At 40.0% G+C, this 24,233-nt stretch overlaps 1 protein-coding gene and 1 non-coding gene across 2 annotated transcripts; both read right to left on the bottom strand.

Annotated features, from left to right (window-relative positions):
• Nucleotides 1-1,334: 1,334 nt before the first annotated feature.
• On the bottom strand, nucleotides 1,335-9,871 carry LOC132063750 (bifunctional fucokinase/fucose pyrophosphorylase). The gene is made up of 7 exons (XM_059456454.1): nucleotides 9,358-9,871; nucleotides 7,548-7,788; nucleotides 6,980-7,344; nucleotides 5,835-5,961; nucleotides 4,167-5,177; nucleotides 3,204-3,934; nucleotides 1,335-2,143 (listed from the first exon to the last, which is right to left on the bottom strand). Exons 1-7 carry the CDS (start codon nucleotides 9,685-9,687, stop codon nucleotides 1,745-1,747), a joined length of 3,204 nt encoding a protein of 1,067 aa, XP_059312437.1. The 5' UTR covers nucleotides 9,688-9,871; the 3' UTR covers nucleotides 1,335-1,744.
• Nucleotides 9,872-9,955: 84 nt separating this feature from the next.
• TRNAV-AAC (transfer RNA valine (anticodon AAC)) lies at nucleotides 9,956-10,029 on the bottom strand. Its single transcript has one exon. It is a non-coding gene; the product is annotated as a tRNA-Val (tRNA).
• Nucleotides 10,030-24,233: the final 14,204 nt, after the last annotated feature.

Raw genomic sequence — 24,233 nt, 5'->3', positions numbered from 1 at the left:
TTTCTCTCTACCCCCCACCCTCTCCTTTTCAACTGCTGGGCTCAGAGTGGAAATCACTGAGCATAACTGCCCTACCAAATTATGTCTCTTTTTTGACCTTCATCGATTTGCATATTAAAACAAAATACTACTCCCTCCATTTCAATTTATGTGAATCCATTTGACTGAACATTTAAAAAAGAGTGAAACTTTTGAAACTTGTGGTTCAAAATAAGTCTTGAATATTTCTGTGGCTGTAAATCATTTCATAAAGTGAATTTGTTTCTAAATTATGAAAAAGGTCATTCATTTTTAACGGACTAAAAAGAAAATAGGTTCACATAAATTGAAATAGAGGGAGTATGAATTTATACATAAACTAGGTAATTTTTTATTTTTATTTTTAAAATGGATGTTAAATCACAACCTAAAAAAGTTCTAAGTCCCTTTTGTAAAAATGTTCAATATTGATGCTTAGAGTTAAATTAAAATTTAAACATGATGCATGCACCGTTACACAGTAAATTTTCCCTGGAACTAATCTATGATTTGCTTTTTTTCCTTTAACATTAAATATACAAGTGAACTTCCGTGTGATTGTGTAATACCTTCCTGAATCCTAATTACTCATCCAAAAAAAAAAAACATCACTCATCTCTTCATTTAAAATAATAATGAGAGAGTCCTGATTTTTTAAAATCCATTTGATATTGAGTATTACTCCCTCTGGATAAAAAAAAAGGGTCCACTTATCAAATCAAAAAAGAATTAACCTTGTTTTTTCAGATTTGCCTCTTATTAAATGTTATATGATCAAATCTCAATGCCTATTTAATTAGGGTAGTTTAATTAAATTATCTATTTTTGTCTAGGAGTTAATATGTTCTTAAGGGGTGTGCAAATGGCTAAAGGGATTTTTTTTTTTGATCCGGAGGGAGTAGTATATTGTGCAACCTTCTTTGTGTACAAGGATAAACTGGGTGAATGGTCAATGTAAAGGCTACAGGGTGTTTTTACTTTTAAAAGTTTGGATAAAGGGGACCTAAAATTGTCAAAAGTCGCGGAGATCCAAGTGAAATTTTCTGTAAATGCAAAGAGGAGTATCAGATTCTTAGGGATTGACTTTTTCATGTTTGTAACCAAAGACCATAGCAAATGCAATTTTTTGTCCCTTGGACACGCCAAGAATAGTTTTAAAGATTATACTACTAGACAAATAAAACTAAATGAATACTGTCAAACTCGGAAAGGAAGGAGTGGCTTTTGCATTCCTTCTAAGAATTTGATTCCTTGCTCTTACATAACTATTTTGAGTTGGTTCATTAGAAGTAGAAATGCGAAACGCATATACGTCATTGAGAAAGAAATAAAGTTTACAGTTCCATTACTAGCATTTCAATCAGCGCTATGGCAGTACAACAATTCACAATTCATAATTTAATGTAACTACAACAATTCTGTTCCAACTTCCAAGAAAGAATCCATTTCTTCTAACCAAATCAAACCCATAATGTGTGTGCCCAGGTAAACTAGATATCTGATAATTTGCGTTGAAAGAACGTAGACCTTCTGAAGTTCATGAAATCTAGAAATACATCAGGAACGTGGTACATTTGCATAGATACTACTTTTACCTCTCTCATATTTGCATCTCTCAGTAAAACTGTACTTGCAGACTGGTACGATGGTATGTGTATGCATCCTCAAATATACAGATCAAAGAATTGAGTTCTGTACTAGTAATTAACTGATAGAATAACTTCAGCTAGTTCTCCAAGAAGATTTTCCAACCATAGATTTTCACATCTAAGTCAGAATTAATTGTGAGTGAACGTCTCAGTTCCTCAGCTGACTCGGCACTTTTTGCCAATAACAAGGCGAAACCTCCACCGCCTGCACCTACAAGCTTGTACCCACAGCAATAGCGATCACAAAATTCGAAAAGCTTATCAACAAACTCATTGCTGCAGAAAGGATCCAGCTCCTGATGCAGTCTCCATGCCTCCAGCATTATATCCCCAAGGGCATCAATGTCGCAGCTCATTAAAGCTTCTCTAGCAATCTTTGCAAGTTCAGTGAGGCGCTTGATGCTGGAAACAAGCAGGTTGTCTCGTCGAAGGTAACGAGTAACCACCTTATGCAGCACTTGGTGTGCAAGTCGGACCTGCATATACATTGTCAACAGCTGAAATTGATAAAACTCTAGAATATAAGTAGTACTCCCTCCGTCCCAATTTAAGTGTCTTACTTTTTCTTTTTTTCTGGTCTGTTCCAAAAAGAGTGTCCTTTTATATGTTTAGTAAGTTGACAAATCAACCATCCTATGTGGTAAGTTTATAGCCACAAGATTCAAAGGACATTTTAGTACATTATACACATCTTTAATTTAGGACTACAAGATTTAAAAGTCTCTCTTTATTTCTTAAACTCCGTGCCTAGTCAAACTAAGACACTTGGGATGAAGAGAGTAATCGGTTTGTAATGGGTGTAAACTTGGACCAGGGCCGACTAACTCTCAAGCAAGTGAAGCACTTGCTTTAGGCCTAGAAAAATTTTCGGTCTCAAAAGTCATTATTATATACAATTTTTAATCTTCTATTTATATACTAATAGTTAATAAATTTCTTTCTTTCTCATCCATTGGTATAACCTAATTATTTTTTACCAATCTTATTTTTTTCCTCCAAAGAGCTAATCTACCACATCTACCTAATTATTTTCTCCGTTCATTTAATCAATTAAGTCTATCTAATTTATAAGTCAACCTACTCTTGTTTATAATTTTTCAATCTCATAAGCTTGAACAATGTCCTATAATTTTAAGTGTAACTATTAAGTCAATGATTTAGGATCATCCTTTATCATTTTGAACTTGAACTAATTTCCTTTTTAATTTTGGTGTATACCTCAACACATGTTTTAACAATATATATGTGATTCTAAAAGGTTTTTACTGATTGACACGGACTACACGTGTGACACACAGGATGCACGTGTCACACACGATGCACGAGACGCACGTGCCACGCATGCAGATTCTAGCTTTATTGAATAAACTTGAGATCTTTTATTAAGGTTTGGCTTTAGGCTACCAATTTCGTTAAGCCGCTCCTGACTTGGACATGAATTAACCACCAGGAAAATCATGAGCACCATGATAAATGCAAACGTAAACACAAAAAACTGACAAATCCGATTAATTTAGTTAACAGTTCACAACTTACTTGACCAGTGAAAACTACAAGAAGCCGTTGCTGCAACTCCTTTATTAACTGAGGAGAAGCCAAGAGGGGAATGACTTGAAGCTGCAGCGGTATTCCGGGAAAACTTGCAGTAAATTTAATGCCAGCATATAGACCTCCAATTTGATCTTGCCAACCACCTCCTGTCCCCATGAGCTGTTCTAGGACTAGAACAAGTCTTGTGACATTTTCGTTACTTTCGTCTCCATTAGTAATTCGTAAAAGCCCTTTAACAACAGCTGCTGCTAAGATGCTGGAAGTTCCCAAGCCACTACCCCTAGGAACATTGGCCCATGTCCTGATTCGCAACCCAACTGATTGAAGCATCTTTTCATGGATAACATTGGTAACAAGCAATGCAGATTTTACAAGACGAAATGGATCACTGATTTCAAATGGAAGGGTAATAGATGATAGATCTTCAATTGATAACTGGTTTCCACCATCATCACTAATAAATATCCCAGTCCCTTTCTCTGTCTTTATGACTGTGCCAATAGGAAGAGAATCTTCTAATGTTATTGCCATGTTTAGAACACAACCAGCACGCTCTAGACTCCAAGGAGGTGTATCACTCCAACCGCCAACAAAATCCACTCGAACTGGTAGTTCAATCTTCACCGTCTTATGGTGGAAAGATTCATCACAACAACCATTAGTATTACTGGGATTTGCTGCGATAGAAGACCAACTGGAAGACCCTGCTAAGTTTTCTGATAAAGAAATGGCATTTCATTAAGAAATTGTATTTACACCATAGGAGTAAAGCATTGCAAATAAAAGAATGGTGTGTGTGTGTTTTTTTGTTGGGTGGGGGGTGAAGAAAAAGAAGCGCCAGACTGCGGTCAGATAGATCAAGAAAAATTAGATAACATGTCATAAGAAACACAGTTCTTGGATTTAGTTGGTCAATCTTCGTAACAACTTTCGACAAACCATTTTTACCTTTGAACCCATATTTCACAGCAGAAGCAGTTTCATCAGCAACAGCAGCCCATACTTTTTGTTCAGCTTCAAGTGCCATCTCTTCATTGCCGCATGCTCGTAGAAGATCAGCATGAACTTGATATGCCCTGCTCTTAGGAAGGATTGCCGAATTTTGAGCTTGAAGATTTGGGCAGTGGGATAGAAATCCTTTGCAAACTTCAATTCCAGTTGATTCCTTTTGAAGAATCTCTTGGCACAACTGACTTAAGTTGCGCCCAAGTAAGCCAAAGTTAAGGCAAGCATTGACAATCCCTGAAGCTAAATCAGCCTGATGATTACTAGAACCTAAACACATGTGTGGAAAGTTGATGGATCTATGCAACTCCTCCAAACTGATCCTCTGGGAATGCTTCCACGAAGAACCCAGGGTCTCATTTCTTTGGTTGTCCAAGCCCATTAACCATGATGCCAAGGTGAGCATTTCAAAGTACGGAAGAATAGGGAATATTTTGGCATTCCACAAGCATTTTTCCTGAGTTTTCTCTGAGGTCCACAGATCAGTATCTTGAATGCCTAGATCATCTAAAACCTTCCTCCAGGGTTTCCCACAAAAGGTACCATTTGAGATTGGAATCTTTGGGTTATCATGGAGGCCACAGTACACAATAACTCTCTCAGTGCGTTCCCCTAAAGGAACCTCCCAAAAGCAGTGACGATCTGGAAGCATAAATCTAAATGAAACCTTTTCTGTCATATCACTGGCTGCTGGCACATTAACACCAACAACAACAGACTGGGAACCAATCTGTATACCGCCCGAAATGGAGGAATCATAAATGAGAGAGTCTTCTCCTATAGAGACTCCCGGCTCTATTTTACTAGAAAGGATAATAGCTGAGGCAGCAATATCAGAGACATGGGTTGCTGGAATAGAACACAGGTGCCTACGACCAACAAGTCCAGCACCAGTTTCACTCAAGTGGTCCAGAACTTCACTAGATGTTCCAAAATGTAAGAATAATAAATCACCTGCATCAAACTCAAGAAAAGAAGATTAGTTTAGTTTTAAACTCAATTTACTTGTATCACAAGCGTTATAAGTGCACAGTTAACGTTTCCATTGAGTGCAAGAATAGATATTTTATTTGAATAATGCTGTCTTGATCCATAATTCTTTAACCAAGTTTAATTCAGTGAAATCCCTCTAGAATTTCAAAATCATAAAGTCCTAAAATATATATATATAATATTGTAGATCCACTTAACTAGTTAAGTGACTTCTGAACCATTAATGTAAGTTATGTCAGACCGTCGCTTATGCATTAATGGATTTTGGTACAGTCACTTACAAATTGAGTCTAAGATGGATAAGCAATCCCATATATTTCAGGACTTTAACACTTGGATATTCCCATTAAAACAAAGTCACTATATGACTAAGTGATTTCATCAAGACAGTCTCTTCATCAACCCATGACTTGTATTTTTGGAATATGTTTCAAAGAGTGCTATTTGTCCAAAAAATTTGGATTAAACCCTTTTTATCTAAGTAAAAGATCTACATAATAATTTTAAGTAAGAAGCCTGAATTGAAAAAGGACAAGAAACAAGGAAGCAGACTTTGAAAATATGCAACGACTTAGGATATTACTAACATCATTACACAGTCAACAGCATTCAACCTACAAGCACAATAGCTGAACATCTCTTGCTCTCCCAATCTGTTGACAAGTTCATCACCCAAAGGGCGGGATCGCAACCATTCGTGCTTTGCTGGTACCCAAGCAGCTACAAGGTCCTCATACAAACTCATCTGCCCAATTACAGAAGTCAAAAAAGCAACTCACCTACATAGATCAAGGCCCACTTGAATGTAAATAACAAAACCAAACGATGACTTCCAATAACTGGAAGAGTAACAGCTTCTTTTCAGTGCGCCAATACAAACAAAGTAGAAGTACAGTCACTATTGCATTGCAGGAAAGACAACAATTTTCTGCAACATAGGGGCTAAGGTATGTTAAACTTTTGATTAAATGAGAAACAACAAAAGCTACCCCAATAGGTTACTGAAATGGCTGTATGTCAAATAGCATCCGGATTCAAACTAAGTTTTATGACAAGCGTCAAAATGGAACCGAAGAAAAAAATGAAAAACAAAGGAAAAGCTCAGCTTAGAATGATGATCACTCTTAGACTCAATATACGGGATGAAATAGCAAAAGTCGTTAGGGAGTTAAGCGTACATCAGAGATGGAGGAAACAAAAAACACGTTAAAGATGCGCAAATTTCATGCTATATTAAACCTTTGTCATCTTACAGGCTGAAATAAAAACCAAGTTAGAGGTAGGGCATATGTTCATGCTATATTAAAACATCCATTATTGCATCTTCAGAAACTAGCTACCAAGTACATCTCCACCTATATATGCAAAGAATCCTAGGACAAGATATATTTAAAAGACTCAAATGCCTCTGCACTCAGTTACTTGAAGTGCTTTTGCCAAAACTACAAAACATTTAACCGAGAGGCGAATGAAAATTTTAATAACTCACTCTTTGGCCTTAAACTCGAAAATGAAAATTTTAATAACTCACTCTTTGGCCTTAAACTCGAAAAGATGTATGAAAAGTTAAGAAAAGCATGCCATTGTGAAAAAATACACCTCTGCACATCAAATGAAGTGTCAACTATCTAGTATGATAAAGTTGTTGAGATCAGTGTAGAATACTTCTTCTTAGAGAACAGTAAACATTTCCAGGTGTTACATACTGGTACTTGAAAATCAAAAAAAGAGTTGAGTAAAGCCACTGATGAATGATCACTCACCTCTTTTTTCCTTTCCAGAAGTTCTGAAATCATTGATTGGCTCGAACAGGCAAGTTTTACTAGATTTAGCCATGCCTGACCTCTAACTGCTATTATTCCAGTATCAAGCAAAGTTTTACCATCATCCAGAATAGCTTGGTGCCTAACAAGCTCATCCAAGCAAGGTTTCTGAAGCAGATTCTCCACCAAGTTGATGGAATAAGTATCATTTGAAATCCCAGATTTTGCTGCCACTATAACGCCATGATTGGAAGCAATGTCCAGAGTAATAGGGACAGTCACAATGCAGGATGCATCCTTCGGCAGAACCATAGTTGAGGCGTCAAAACAAGGAAGAACATCTCCAGTCATTGTAAGCATCCCACCTGCAAAAACGCTTAGACTCTGCTCAATATGGTGTTTCATAAAGAAACAGCAATTATACCCCAGTATGTTAGCGAGAAGTTGACACGTAAGAATATAGGCAATGTTTTTTAACAGAATAAGAATATAAGCAAAATAATCAATTATCTTATTGAAAATAAGTATCACTGATGATGCATGCTGATTATTTGATAGGGTTAAAAACCTTCATTTTCAAAAGCTTGTCTTGCGCAAGATGCAATAGCAAGGATGTGATCGAAGAGAAGGGGAACTGGCCCATCTTGGTCATCAGCTGCCAAATAAGGAAGTGGCAGAAACACTTTTCCCATAGGATTTGCCCATGGTACCCGTTTAGAATCACCTCCAGCATGAAGTAATAAGATGTGTTTTTTGGCAATCAAGTCAAAAAATGACGGACAAGGTTCTTTTGCCTGAGAACTTCCGCACTGCACCAAAGAGAAACAAGTAATTCACTTACAAAGTTACACCTGTTCCCTGCTGATGGAAGATAAATGATATATTGATATCCCAAAAAAAAATAGCAAGAACACTTGCATGACTGGTCTTTAACCAGTATGCAATTAGAACTTGGCTTACTGATCTATTTTAAATCAAGAATTAGCTTAGGTATTCAAACAATGACATCAAGAGCAATGTTCATCCTCTTTTCATCTAACGGAGATACCTGAGAATCCTCTCAAGGGAATATAAAATTTACCTAATTCTCAAAATGCATGTGCTTATCTTGTATAGACTCATGACTTGCTTCAAATTTATATCAAACTAAGCTTTCTAAGCTCATATTCGACAGAGATTCTGGATGGAGATTGGTGGGATAAAGTGTGCAAAAACTGGCGCAGTATGCCCAATGATAACCAAAGCATTTGGAGGTATCACAGGTAAATAACAAAATGTCGCTTTAATTCAAATGTCATTACTGAATGTTGAACTAGAGAAACAAATGGGAATTAGCGATAAACTATGGGGTTGTAATAAAGAAGCATTAGCTTCAGTTATGATCCATTTGAATAAAGGAATTTGGCCCAATGTATCTCAAATAAATAGGCTCAGTGACAATGCCTGAAAAGGGAAGGTGTTTCCCCAACACCTTCCACTAAACAATATAGCCGGATTCTGCATACAAGTAGTAAACACACGTGTACACATCATCTCAAACTAAGACTGTCCATGTGTAAATAAGAAAATTAAAGAAAAATTTGAGGATATACTCCCTCAGTCTCAATTTGTGTGATACTTTCCGCTTTTCGAGAGTCAATTTGACTAAATTTTGAAGCTAAATTGGATTAGACTAACTCAATATTTGAAATTAAAATTTATATATTTGAAAACTACATGACAAGCACTATAAGTTCCAACTTTTCTCATATCAATTTGGTGAAAAAAATACGTCTTAAAATATTGATCAAAGTTCATGTTGTTTGAATCTCAGGAAACGAAAAGTATCACATAAATTGGAATAAAGGGAGCATATATATACACGTGCCTTTAAACCCCGAATCTATCCTTAAAATTTTAATACTCCCTCCATCCCAATTTAAGTGTCTTAGTTTAACGGGACACAGAGTTTAAAAAATAACGAGACTTTTGAATCTTGTGGTCCTTTATTAAAGATGTGTGTAATGTCTTTCAATCATGTGGTTTTAAACTTATCATGTAAGATATTTGAATTGTCAACTCACTAAACACAAAAAGAGACTCTTTTCGGGATAGACCAAAAAGGAAAGTAAGATACTCCGTCCATGCACGAAGTTTAAGAAAGACTTTTGAAATCTGTGATCCACAAGCCTTAGATAAATGTGTGACTGTAAATCATGTTAAATTATTTCTAAATATAAAAGGTTAACATTCATTTTTGGAACAGACTAAAAAAGAAAATGTACCCACATAAATTGGGAGACAGAGGGAGCTACAAGCAGCAACAACAACATATCCAGTGAAATCCCACAAAGTGGGATCTAGACAATTTCTCAAAAGCATTGCATCAAAATCAGTACCTGAGAATCGAGATCAATCTGTTGATAATGTTTAGCAAGTTCCAAAATAGCATGAAGAGTAGCAGCACCAGAACCGATTCGCTGTCCACGTGGATCAGGAACAGCAAGGGTAATTGTGGAATCAGCGATACGACCCATACGTTTGGCTCGATTGAGTTGCCATTCATACAGCTGAGCTTGTTCAGGACTCGCTGCCGTTAGCACGATTGCATCCCATATCGGAACCCTGGCAGGATGTCGTACTGATAACCTTAAATGATACCATGATTTCCGTAGTATACAGGCTAAGTCTGCTTTAACACGGCTTCTATTGTTGTACTTTCTTTCCATGAAATTGTTATTGTTGTCGGACAAAAGCACAGATCAGTAATAGAGTTGTAACCGATAGTATATATGCATACGATTTGCTTTGCAGGTTCTTTGGATATTGTAAGGCTAATAGTAGAATCACATATGTTTCAGTTGACTGAACGGAAAACAGTTGCTTAAAAAGGAAAATGTCGGGGGATTTTTTTTTTATTTTAACTGACAGGGAATTGAAAGGATACTGTTGATGATGGGGGAAAAAGAGAAATATGGAGAAAGCGTAAAAGGAAAATGGCGTCGCCCGGACTCGAACCGGAGACCTTCAGTGTGTTAGACTGACGTGATAACCAACTACACCACGACACCTGGTTGTACACCTCGTCTTATATTCAGTTTTATATAGACAGCCATCAAAGATTTGACACCACTATGGAAGTTCGGCTAGCAACCTCTCCCACAACAATGGTTACTTGTAGATCATCTTGGATTCTAAATTGATAATGTCATTAAACTCTACAAGTTTGACAATTCTTTATCGCATAGATAACTTACACTCTAACCTCTTTTGTCACATCACCAATTATCAAATAATTTATGTTAATATACCCATGATAAATCTCAAGTCGAACTTTGTAACAATTATTACTTGTTGTTTTGATTAATGTATATTATAATCCTATAAACAACGATGTGTTTCAAAAGAAAAGGTAAAAACTGTCTTTTTTACGTATTTCTTTTTTCTATAGGAATTAACTTATATGTAGTGATAGCGTGAAAACAAGTTTATACTTAAGCTTAGATGCAATTGTTACAATTACTTCTAAGTTACTAATCAATTAGAATTTTTCATACTTGTATGCTGTAATTGTTTTTTAAAATAGCCTAATTATATAAAGCTTTGCTCAATCAATATATAAAACTTATAAGTATTAACACTCTAACCTCACATTGTCGTATCCAAAACTAGTAAAAGATTTAGGCCCCGTTTGTCCATAGATACCATAAAAAAAAAAAAAATCACCTTTTTTGGAATTTTGGAGTTGGAGTTGGAGTTGTGTTTGACCATAGTTTCTAAAATTGTAGTTTTTGGTGAAATGTAGTTGTAAAAAAGTGAAAAAAGTGAAAAAATTTAAAAAACAAGTTTGTTGAGTTTTTGGTATTCCGGACGGAATTCTTATGGCCAAACGCTGAAAAGTGAAAAAAGTGAAGAAAAAAAACCCGGAATAAAGTGAATAATTCTTATGGCCAAACGCCTATTTAGTATCATAGAGCTCACTATTTTTGTTTTCATATGGGATGTATCTTGATCTTGGTTGCGGTGTGGGAGAAAACTCTTGTTAGAATTATCTTCTGTTACCTTTAGTTTGTCCAAGAAAAACGATAACACTTTTTTTCAAAATTATTTAATGTTAGCATTCTCATTCATCGTATAAAATTAATATGAATTGTAGAATCACATGATATAAAATTTTACTTTCTTAGAAAATAAAAAAGAACGTAACATGGGGAGGGCTATTGATAGTTTAGGCCTGTAGGGGGTAAAGGTTTCTCCTATTGTTTACCCTCAAAAGAAAGCAATAATTGAATTTGTACGCGGTTTAAAGGATCTGTGACCAAGTTTATTAACAAAAGTAAAATTAACGAGTAAACAATAAAGAATCAGTGGAAAACGAAAATCATGAGGTAGCCTGGGAATATATAACGGCGAGTCCGAATGGGAGGAGCTCCTTGTTCGGATTGCGTCTAAGGGTCCGGTTGGGAGAAATTCCTTAGACTATTTGAACAAAGATCAACTTACGATGAAGGGGCTTAAACAAAGATAAGCTTAAGGAGCTTAAGCGAAGTTAAATTTAATGATGAACGGGTTTAACCAATGAGATACAACTGAGATGATGAAGATTCTGATGCCCTCTAATGGGGCTGGTACATGTACTTATATAGTGATAGTGTCCTACTATAACTAGGATACACGAACCCCTACATGGGTGAAATGGTTCCGATAATGTCGGACACGTCCGTTGATGGCATGATCCTCGGCGATGAATCAGTGGAAGATAACCTTCCGCTGATTTGGACTTATCTTCTCGAACCCACTTCGGGCGTATCTTCTCGAACCCACAAACGGACACATTTCGAAGGTCAAATTACCGGACTTATTTCTCGGACCATCATTGATAACACCCCGCTCCTTCGCTGAACCGGAGAGAACTTTTCCCATCTCATCATACACAGATAGTCCCTCCATTTTCCGAAGTAAAGAAATGGAAATGGGAAATGGATTGCAAAGACCTCATTCTCCCCAAAACAGTGCTTCACTACGATCACATAACCGACTATCCTGAGTCCGAATGTAATAAATGTTGCGCCGTTACATGCTTTGGTAACGTGCATTTCACCAGAATCCTTTGGCCTTCTGTATTCTACCGTTATTAGAAGTCTTTCCAACTTCAACCTCCTCATTATATAAAGCCATCCACAGTATCACTTTTACACATTCTGAAAATCTTGGTCTTGCTTCGCTTAAGATGTCTTCTCCTCTACTATTGTTAACCGACGCTGCCCTGTCACCGAATTCTCCTACATCTCCCACTGAACCTTTACCACCACTTCCGAACCTCCTGTCATGATAGACCTCGAACTTCAAGCGGCTGAAATTGTTTCGGCTGGGTTCAATTTTGAGGATGATTGCAAGGTTGGTCATCACTACAACCATGTGAAGAACTTCAAATCCTTTGTCATTGATGACACAATTCCCAGGTTTTGGAGAGAGTGTGATTTAGGCAGCAGTGTTGAGATTTTGCCTGCCGGACAGGGGATGCGGATTAACCACCACATCCCAGATCATTCTCTCGTATACACTTACCCATTTGCCATTGGGTTCACGCTTTCGGTTCCTCAAGTGATCGAAGACATGTGCCGACATTATCGAATTTCCGTAGGACAAATTGCTCCTCAGATATGGCGACTCGTTTATTGCATTCAGTTTCTAGCTGATATGACTGGAGTCCCATTTACTTTGGACTATTTAATCTATATTTACATACCCTGGGTCATACGTGGGGGCGTTATACATCTAATCCCGAGGGGCCCTCAGGGCGTGATCGACCCCGAGGATGACTTTGATGAGGGATGGTAGCATCGATTCATCATTATGAGAACGACCCAACTGCAACGTGTCGTACCGGATCCTTTACCGAAAGAGTGGAATCCTGAACCAATTGCTGTTGAACCTGAACTCTTACCCAAGATATTTGAATGGTTAACCGCCGTGTTGGCTGCTGTCGAACACGTAGGCCGTTCTTGGAGAGACTTAGGCCCAATCGGATGGAAGGGCAAAAATCATGGTAAATCCCATTCTTTGCTACTATCTTTTTTTTTTACCTGTTTTTTTTACCTGACTTGTTTATTCTATGTACCAGGGCTTCCGATGAAGAAAGCTTCGAAGGCGAGGGCCGCCAAAGTAAAACCCGAGGATGCAGGTGAAGGAAGTACTACTAGTAAGGTGCCGAAGAGAAGAGCTACACCGGAGGCACCAGAGCGGAGGTTCGAGAATTGGTGAAGGGTTAAATCTCGCCGGATTTCCCGAAGGGGATCCTCCGGGGAAGGTCCGGCCCCGATCGTGGAGATCGATGACGATCCCGAAGAAAAGGTTGTTGCAACGCCGCCTGATGCTCCGCCAGCCCGAACACCGGAGAGCTTTCTCGAGGAGATCACCTGACTTCTAGCAGAGAATGATCGGCTTAAAGCAGCTTTATTAGGAAATAGTGATGAGCCCAAGATTGACCAGTTCCAGAGCTCGAAATTTTAGGATTTTGCTTTGTTCGGTCATTTCGACCGATGTTAGTCCTAGTTTTGTACGGTTGTTTAGATCGATGTTGATTTTTGTCGATTTTCTTTGTACGGTCGTTTCGACAGATGTCAATTTTCTTGTTCAGATGATTAATTGAACCGTTTCCTTTCCGAATTGATTTGTAGCTCGATTTTATCATCTCCGAATTTAATTTAATTTTATTTTGGAGAGGCTAGACTTAAATGCAACTCATCGGGAATGCGCGGGAAACCCAAACGTCTCATCATGTCACTTCGCTGACACGAAGGACGCGTCGGTTTCCGATTGGTCGTTTCGTGGCATGTGTCGATCCATGACTGGTCGAGAGAGAGGTGACGAGTGGGAAACGTTTTTGCTTTCACTATAACTACTCGATTCGTCTTTCCCCTCTCATTTTCATCTTCTGATCTTCGACTTCTCTTAAAATTCAATCTTTCCACCATCCAACTCATCGATTCAACCTTCAAATCTCAAGACAAGCTTCAGTTCTTGGCAAGTTCTTTAGAAAACTCCAAAAACAGCCTTTTGATCTTCATTTATTTCTTGTTTGTTCTTCCCCTTCTTTACGTCCCTCTATTCGTTCGGTTTGACGCCCATACTCATTTTAAAGCTAATATGGCCTCAAGTTCTAGGCATTCCTCATGTGAGAATACTTCGGCCGACTCCCCTCGTGCCACCGGTATCGCTGTCGGCGCAAATACTGAGGCAGTCTCCTATGAACCTCGGGGACAGAATGTAATGCCATCGGCATATAACTTCGATTCAGATTTTGCTTCGAAAAAGCCCTCAAGGGGAGATAATGCGCTGAGGTTATGACGTCCGATGTTATCCTTCGGCTATCACTGAGGTGATTCTTCTACAAGTCCGAGATGACTGCGGCTGGAACGTCAGTCCGACACCACCATCTGCCGGCAAGTGGAGGTACGGCCCTTCGGAGATTGTGATCCCGAGCCCCAACGAGGGACAATGACCACGTACGTGGAGGGTTATTCGAGTGTATATACCTTCCTTTCACGTACAATAACCGAACTCGAACAATTGATGAGGTCATTCTGGATATGTGCCGGACATACCAATTATGCCTCGGACAAATTAGACCCAATGTTTGACGTGTAGTTACATGCATTCATTCGGTATTTGGCCAACGAGGTCAATACGATGTTCACACTTGATCATCTGATCAGGCTTTACTCACCCCGCTTCTTTCGCGGGGGAATAGTAAAGCTACTAAAGCGTGGAAAGTATCCTATTCTTTCCAGTGTGGACGATAAGGACCGGGGGTGGTTGGTACAGTATGTCCGTGTCAAGACCGAGGAGATTATTCCTCCGAGTCATCATCTCTTCCCTGAGAAGTGGAATAAACGACGTAAGCAACCCCGATGCTCAATATTTTTTCGGTTCATTTTTATGTTTTTATTCATGTTTTCGCTTCGTTTTGCAGCCAAAAAATGGATCCCTCGTGTCATCGACGACCTCGAGGACTGGCTCGAAAGCCTCACGGCCCAATACCTCCATGAGCTACGATAGTGGGGCCATTTGTCGAAGGACAAACGGGAGGTAAAAAACCATGGTGAATTTTATTCGTCTTCTTCCCTTCGTTTCTCCTTTTTTTATTTTTTTATTTCGTTACATCCGTAGGTTTAAAACGGGACAAGACCCAACTAAGGGATCCTCCGCCCCCATCTCCGAGGGGAAGCTCGATGTTCAACCCGGCTGACTCTGAGCAGCTCGTAGCCGAGGTATCTCCTAGTAGGAAACGGAGTAGATCTTCCCAGCCCCCGTCTTCCAAAGGCCTTAAAAGAAAGAAAACGGCCACGGCTCGAAGTGAGCCTTTGAGGACATTGAGAGACACACCGGACGGTAAAAATTTCATGATCGTCATCCGAGTGCATCAAACTGCACCACCCACGGCTAGTCCTGTTGTGGCCAGTACGGAGATGCAGCGTGTAACCCTCCCGCAGGGATTATCTGATGTCGCCTTCCAACAGCCCTTAAAGAGCCCAATCAGAATTTCTGGCGACGTTATTTCGATCGAAGATAATCAGTCCGGCGGGGAACCTGCCGCGGACACTGCAGATTTGCCCGGGACTTCTTCTTCTCTACACGGGGAGGATCTTGAAAGTATGTTGGTTGAGGCCCTTCCGGTAGATGCCGTTAGGGCAGATCCCTCGGGTTTTAATATGTCGATTCCCCAAGGTAGGAGACGGCCTATGCACATTACTGAATCGAGTTCTCTACCCCACCTTGTAGGCATGTTTCCTGCTCCGAGTGTCGACCCGAGGAGGATGAGGTCTGTCGTTATTTCTGTGCCGGAAGATACTCACTTTTTGTCTCGTCCGGTTGGCGTGGCCAGCTATCTCCGTCCTTTAGTGTCCCAGGAGGATCGTGAAAAGATAGATGACATATAGTGGTTGTGTCTCTTGAACGAGAGTATGCATGCTAGTAACCCAGTATATACTGGTGAATTCCTCGTTTAATGCCTTTTACTTTCTATACTAATATGTTCTCGAATGCAGGCATTGGTGCTGGCACACGAGGGGTTTCTTCAAGGTTTAAGAGAGTGTACTGAGCTACGAAGTTAGCTAGATGATGCTCGGGGTCAATTGGATGCTCAGGGTCGTGAAACCCACAAGTTCGAGACCTTGCTGCGGGATGCCGAAAAGAGGCTTGCGGAGTCCCAGGACGCCTCCGTCCTTAAGGACGAGGTTGATGCTGTTAAGGCTGATCTTGATGTTGCCAAAGCCGAACTCGAGGTGGCAATAACCGAACTCGCCATTGCTAGGGAAGAGAACCTCCGAGTGGGAAATGAATTGGCGGCCATAGGCGAAAAGCATACCATCCTTCAGGTGGACAAGGACCGGCTGGCTATGGAGGCCGAGATTTCTTCCGAGGCTTTTGAGGAATGGGTAGTTGCTGTTTCCGAAGTCAGGCAGGAGCTTAACGCTCTCAAGGTCGAATTTACCAGGTTAATGGTCGAGCACACCGCGCAGGGTGAGGCTTTGAAAACGGCCCAAAAAGCAGCAGATGATCAGGCTAAGGCTGTAGGGAATCTGACCACTCAACTGAACTAGTCCTTGGTTGCTCGTCGCCGCATTGAAGATCAGGCCGTTGCCGATGTCCAAGCGGCCACTAACCGCTCCATTCTTAAGGCCGAGCATATGAAGTGGTTGACTCGGGTTCACACCCTTCGTGAGATCCAAGAACAAGGCCTCGAGGGCATTGGGGATAAGATCACCCAGGCCAAAGAGATGGAAGCCAAGATGAACAAGGCCATCAATGATGAAAGCTCCGGGGATGACCCCTCGAACTCTGAAGAACTTGCCTCCTCGGGAGAGGAGTAAAATAACTTTTTTTTTCTTTTTGTTTGTATGGTTTTGGGCTTGGCATGTTTTAAGCCGATGTAATTTTGTAAATGGTTCGGCAGATTTTGGACCGATGTAAAAATTTTCTCGGCATATTTTTTGCCTATATGTATATATATATATATATATATATATAAGTTTTTGGCTCTAGATGCTTGGCCCTATTTTATATTCGTAAATTTGGACGTCTCGAAATCGGCGCATTAAGCATTTTTGGCCGATATGTTTAGGAGCCTTCATATTTGCATCGAGTCTGAATTCTTTTAGACCTTGTTCTGGTTCGAGCCTTTAGAGAAGTGAGTAGACTAGATGCACCGAAATTTTTATAAACGAAAACTTGGAACATTTAAACGGAAATATGAACCGAAGTGTTTTTCTCATTTCATAATCACAAATGATACATGGAACCTAAGGGCATGACTCATTTAGTCGTTTAGCCTTCGCAACACATCCTACTCAGGCATGAATCAATCGGTCGTTTGGCCCTTACAAATAACCTATCTGGGCACGACTCGTTCAGTCATTTGGCCCTTACAAATAACCTATCCGGGCATGACTCGTTCAATCGTTTGGCCCTTACAAATGACAGAAACCTTCGGTACCCTCGGTTCCACATCTCATGGGGTCATGTGCTCTAGACTTCCAGTGTTTGATGTTCGAAGTATGAGGAGAAAAAACACTATCGTTGCTACCGGGGAGTCCCCAGTCCCAGCTCGTAGCCAGTCTTCAACATTTTTTAAGTAACACGCTATACATCATTGCCTCGTTAAAAACCTCGCCGGAAAACCCAAGTTGGGACAAAACTGGGCTAAGGAAAAAATAGTGCAACATGTGTTTTCCGACTTGAGTCTGCTATCTCGAGTCATTGTGTCATTACCTGCAGGGGTTAAAACTAAGAAATCTAAGAAATTTACCAGGGTTAAATTAGTACCTTAGCAATTGTATCTCTTTAGGTGCGCCATGTTCCAATTATTCGGCACCTGTTGTCCGTCCACTGCCTCGAGCTGGTTAGACCCTTTTCTCGTTATTCCGATGACCTTGTACAGTCCTTCCCAATTTTGTCCGAGTTTTCCTTCGTTGGGGTTCTTCGTATGCAGCGTCACCTTTCGAAGGACTAAGTCCCTGATTCGGAAATGTCGGAGGTTGGTCCTTTGGTTGTAGTATCTGCCCATTCGTTATTTTTACGCCGCCAAACGGACTAGGGCGGCTTCGCGCAACTCCTCCGTTAAATCAAGATTTATAGCCATTGCTTCGTCATTTGTTTCCTTTGTGGTATATTGAAATCTGAAGCTGGGCTCTCCTACTTCTACTGGGATTAGAGCCTCCGTGCCGCACACGAGAGAAAATGGTGTTTCGTCGGTGCTTGACTTCGGCGTCGTTCTGTATGCCCATAATATCTCGAGGAGGACTTCCCTCCATCTGCCCTTGGACTCATCGAGACGTTTCCTTAAGTTCTAAATGATGGTTTTGTTTGTGGATTCTGCTTGTCCGTTTGCACTCGGGTGATATGGAGTTAACACTACTTTCTTTATCTTTAATCCTTCGAGGAAATCGTTTACCTTGGCCCCTATGAATTGACGGCCATTGTCACATGTGATCTCGGACGGGATGCCAAACCGGCAAACGATGTGGTCCCATATGAAATTGATGACCTCTTTTTCTCGGATCTTTTGAAATGCCTGTGCTTCAACCCACTTAGAAAAATAGTCAGTCATAAATAATATAAAGCGAGCCTTACCTGGCGCCGATGGTAGGGGTCCGACTATATCCATTCCCCACTTCATGAAAGGCCATGGGGAAAGTACCGGGTGAAGCAATTCACCCGGCTGGTGTATCATCGGGGCGTGTCTTTGACACTGGTCGCATTTGCGGATGAAGTTTTTAGCATCCGTTTCCATATGGTCCCAATAGTATCCTGCGCGAATCATTCCGTACCAACGACTCGGCTCCGGAATGATTGCCGCATGTTCCCTCATGTACGTTTCGCATCACATAGTCAGCTTCATCAGGACCTAAGCATCTGGCGAGAGGGCCATAAAAGAAACGTCGGTACAGCTTACCATCGACTATGCAGTACCTTGCCGCTTTGGTCTGTAGTGCACGTGACTGTTTCGGATCTGTGGGTAGCTTTCCATCCGTCAGATAATCCATGTATTTATTTCGCCAAGCCCAAGTTAGGCTCGTTGCGTTGACTTAGAGCTAATTGCTTTCAATAACCGAACTCATCAGCTGAACAACTGCACCCGAGTTTAGCCCTTCGTCTTCAACCGAGGAACCGAGGTTCGCTAAAGCATCAGCCTCGATATTTTATTCTCTCGGAGTATGTTGTACCGTCCACTCTTTAAATCGGTGTAAGACCACTTGAACCTTTTTAAGATATTTTTGCATTCTATCTTCTTTTACCTCGAAAGTCCCATTAATTTGATTCACGACCAGGAGGGAATCACATTTTGTTTCAACGACCTCAGCTCCGAGTCCCCGGGCCACTCTAAACCTGCAATTAAGGCTTCATACTCGGCTTCATTGTTAGTCAATTTCGAGGATGTTTTTATAGATTGTCGTATAACATCTTCGGTTGGGCTTCTCAGCACGATCCCGAGTCCGGACCCCTTTACGTTGGATGCACCATCCGTATGTAGGGTCCAGACTCCGATTGTTTTACCCGAGGCTAGTGCTAATTCTTTTTCAACCTCGGGCATCATTGCGGGCATGAAATCTGCCACGAAGTCTGCCAAGATCTGAGACTTTATGGTTGTTCGGGGTCCGTACTCGATGTCATACTCGCTGATTTCCACCGCCCATTTTGCTAACCTACCAGATAACTCCGGTTTATGCATTATATTTCTTAACGGGCAAGTAGTTACTGCACATATGGGGTGACATTGGAAGTATGGTTTCAACTTTCTAGATGCACTCAACAATTCTAATGCAAGCTTTTCGAGGTGGGGATAACGTTTTTCGGTATCCCCTAAAGTCCTACTAACATAATAAACCATAAATTGTGTACCTTTTCCTTCCCGGACAAGAACACCACTTACCGCTATTTCGGATACGGCCAAATACAGGTACAGTTGCTCGTCGGCCTTCGGCGTGTGCAACAAGGGCGGGCTTGATAGGTACTGTTTCAGTTCATCCAAGACTCGTTGACACTCAGGTGTCCAGACGAGGTCATTCTTTTTCTTAAGTAAGGAGAAGAAATGATGACTTCTGTCGGGGGATCTAGAAATGAATCTGCTTAAGGCCGCGATTCTCCCGATCAATCTCTGCACACCTTTGACGTCTTCGATCACCTTGATGTTCTCGATGGCTTGTATCTTATCGAGGCTGATTTTTATTCCTCGGTTTGACACCATGAACCTCAGAAAATTTCCCGATCCTATTCTGAAGGCATACTTCTCCGAATTCAGCTTCATGTTTTACTTGCGCAGGACATCGAAGGTTTCCTGCAAATGCTTTAAATGGTCCTCTGTTTCCAGGGACTTAACTAGCATGTCGTCAATATAAACTTCCATTGTTTTCCCTATCTGTTGCTCGAACATTTTGTTAACTAGGCGTTGATAGGTAGCTCTGGTGTTTTTTAATCCGAAGGGCATTACATTATAGCAATAAGTTCCATACTGAGTTATAAAAGATGTTTTCTCTACGATCCTCCGGGTTCATTCGAATCTGATTGTACCCAGAGTATGCGTCGAGAAAACTCAATAGGGCGTGTCCGGCCGTCGCATCTATCATACGATCGATGTGAGGCAAAGGACAATAATCCTTCGGACATGCCTTATTTAAATCTTTAAAGACAATGCACATTTTAAATTTGTTACCTTTCTTCGGTATGACGACCACGTTAGCTAACCAATCCGGGTATTTGACCTCCCGAATAGATCCTATTTTTAATAACTTCGTTACCTCGTCTTTGACAAACGTGTGCTTGACTTCTGACATTGGCCTTCGTTTCTGTTTGACCTGGCGAAAATTTCGATCCAAGCTCAAACGATGAGTGGTCACTTCCGATGGAATTCCTGTCATGTCTAAATGGGACCATGCAAAACAATTTGAATTAGCTTTAAGAAATTCAATCAAATTATTCCTAAGCTCCGGGGTGAGTCCCGTGCCCAGGTATACCTTTCTATCCAGGAGATGGACGAAAAGGACAACTTGTTCCAGTTCTTCTATTATTGACTTCATTGTATCGGATTCGTCTGGCAGTACGAAAGATCTTGGTACACCGAAATCATCTTCCTCCTCGGCCACCTCATTCTGTGATTTCTATTTGGCCCCTTTATCCGTATCTGAAGTCTTTGTGCGGCTTACTGCAACATCCTTTGGTGCGGGTTCTTTTGGTGTCGCTTCTTCGACTGCGAACATCTCTTTGGCAGCGGGCTTCTCCCCCCGTATTACTTTTATCCCATCGGGGGTTGGAAACTTCAGCATTTGGTGTGATGTGGATGGTACTGCTCTCATCATGTGTATCCAAGGTCTCCCGAACAGGGCGTTGTACTTCATTTCTCCATCAATGACGAAAAACTTGGTGTGTTGCACGAACCCGGCTGTGTTCATGGGCAATATGATTTCTCCTTTAGTGGTTTCACAGGCCATGTTGAACTCTGGTCGTCGGTATGATTTGATCCAACATACCGAGTTGTTCGACGACCTTCCATCAGATGATATTTGTCGAGCTACTTGGATCAATTAAGATATGTTTAACGTGATTTTTATATATAAGTACAGAGATTACTAGGGCGTCGTTGTGAGGCTGAGTGATGCCTTCTACTTCCTCGTCATTGAACGAAATAAATCCATCCGGTATATAGTCCCTGCTCCTCTTTTCCCTTGTGATAGAGAATTTCGTTCTCTTCATGAGAGGTCCTCGTGGTATCTCAACCCGGCAAATGATCATGTTGATTACGTGTTGGGGTGTTGACACCCAATTTTGTCCCGCCGTTCTTCCAAAATATTTATTTGTGCTTCTAATATTTTGACAACTCGAGAATAGTTATGCATACTTTACTACAATTATTAGCTTTCTATTAATATGGTCGTTTTCCACTGTCCAACTATAGTCATCGCCTATTATCATTATCATTGCCGTTATTATTATTATTATTATTATTATTATTATTATTATTATTATTATTATTATTATTATTATTATTATTATTATTGTTATTGTTATTGTTATTGTTATTATTATTATTATTATTGTTATTATTATTCATACTGCGAGCACTTAATATTATAATCGCGATGGTCACTCTTAACATTTGTATTTATCATCTTATGCAAAACGCATGGCATTTATTTTATTGAACGATAGCATTTCTTTACTGCACAACTATTATAATATATATACACATATACACATTTATTTTATTTATTTGAGTACTAATAAATATATTAAGTAATATTTTTAACGCACGTTACTATATAATTAAATAAAAAGTGTCCGTTATTTAATTTTTGAAATCCAAATTTACATAAAATCTGGTCCTAATTTGGTCAATAATAGCCCAAAGGAGAGCCCAATCCCCATAACCCATTCCATTCAACTTTTCCACATGGATACCACGCAAGCGCCACGTCTGCGCCAAATGGTCAATAACACACTACCAGCACACATCTCCCACACTACCAACACACGCCTCCCACACCCCCCACACGCCTTTGCCACATGTCTCCTCCTTATTGGTTGGTTAATTAAAATATACCATTCTACCCCAACTTAATCATCCAAAGGGACTAAAATAAGCCTCCCCATCCGAAACCCTACTCCCTTTTCTCTGTACGCCTCTTTTCCAACGTCTCCCATGGCAGAAAACATTTGTCATCTTCCCCATTTTAGGGCTATTTTCAGCCTTTTCATCAGCCATGTCCAGGGCTTGCATGTCTCAATTCAAGTAAAGCTTTTGCTTTTGGTTTATTTCAGTTCTTGGAAGAGATACCTTCAAAATCTCGGTATGAAAGGGAGTCAAAATCTCGAGTTCAGACCAAGATTCCTCTATTTTGAGTAAGATTTCAAATCAAATCTTCAGTACAAGACAATTTTTGGTGAGTTCGAGTAAAGTTGACTCGCGTTTACCTGTATACTTCCCTCTACATTTTCCTTTTTTTAACAAAGGGATATGATTTCGCTCTGCCCAAAAAATCACCACAAGATGGACCATTTTCTACCGGTTGGCAATCTTTATTTTCAAATTCCCGCCCAAAGTTCGACCTTGAGAACCCTAGCTTACAGCTATAAATAGGAACCTTCAGCATTCGTCAAAAGAGGTGCCATAGCTTCACTATAAAAAAAAAAAAAAAAAAAAAGCAAAGAACAGCCAACATATTACTCTGTTTTCACTTTTCGGTTTGAAACTTGGTTAATTTAAGCGGATTCGGGTTCGTCGTATTTTGAGTGTGGATCCGGGACCTAAAAGCTCTAGTTCGCTGCACCCGCAGAAGGTAATATCACTTTTCCTTCGTTTTCTCTTTTCTCTCAGATTCGCAGTTTTAGTTTTAGGCAGTTTTAATTAGTTCCATCTTTGTTTGGATTATTCATTGATATTCATGTTAGTTTATGTGACTAGTGAGTTTCAGTACTTATTTGCTTGGCTGCTTGAATTAGAATAGGTTACAGTGTTGAGATTGCTTATCAGGAAAACAGAAACTATTGTTTGTGCACTGATTCGATATAGATGTTTGGTGCAATATAGCTCCAGTTTTGAGTATCTTGATCAATGATTGACATGAATCTGATATTTGATTAAGTGCTCATTACGTAGTCTCTAGCTGGTTATTTCCCTGTTCAGGCCATTCTGATAATTAGTTGAGTTTGTGGATTAGTAGTTACAGTATTCTTAGTGTTGTTGTCTCAGTCTCACTCTGTTTTAACCAAAGATAACAGCTAAGTACGGACCTAGGGGTGTTAATTAGCTACTTAAAGCTTGGTAGGATTCCCATTTAAAATAACAGTTTAGATAGGATTGGTATTTGATTCTTTATCTTGTGATTGGTCCCAAAATGATTTAAGGTAGAGTCAATCCTGAATTACGGATCTGTCTATGTTTTAACCTCAGGAATAGTTATTTGAACATGGCTCTAGTAGGTCTGCTGTTATGAGTTGGTTCCTCTTCATATATTGTTTGTAGGCAAGTATTCTCTCCTGTGTTATTATGTGCTGCTTTAGGCTTCAAAGGTTTAAAATGTTCTGTGAAATGTGTCTAGAAATATTAGTTGATGTGCCATGTTCCAGTTCAAGTATAATGTGGTTTTCCAAATGTTAGTGTAAAGACTTCAAGTGAGTTTCAGAATTTTGCTTTTGAAGTTAGATGAAGAATTTTATAAGAATAAGTGTTAAGTCTGATTTGAAATCGTTTTACCTCTCGTCATGTCACTTAAACTGA

The sequence above is a fragment of the Lycium ferocissimum genome, chromosome 7 (genome assembly GCF_029784015.1).
Source record: "Lycium ferocissimum isolate CSIRO_LF1 chromosome 7, AGI_CSIRO_Lferr_CH_V1, whole genome shotgun sequence".
In the NCBI taxonomy this organism is placed as follows: Eukaryota; Viridiplantae; Streptophyta; class Magnoliopsida; order Solanales; family Solanaceae; genus Lycium; species Lycium ferocissimum.
Note: the sequence above shows the minus strand (reverse complement) of the source record. Positions and strands in the feature narration are given on the sequence as shown.

Coding starts and splice junctions, on each gene's coding strand:
- LOC132063750 (XM_059456454.1), bottom strand. CDS start 9,687: ATGGAAAGAAAGTACAACAATAGAAGCCGTGTTAAAGCAGACTTAGCC. Junction 7,789..9,357: donor AGATTGATCTCGATTCTCAG/GTACTGATTTTG, acceptor TCTTTGGTGCAG/TGCGGAAGTTCTCAGGCAAA. Junction 3,935..4,166: donor TGTGAAATATGGGTTCAAAG/GTAAAAATGGTT, acceptor TTTCTTTATCAG/AAAACTTAGCAGGGTCTTCC.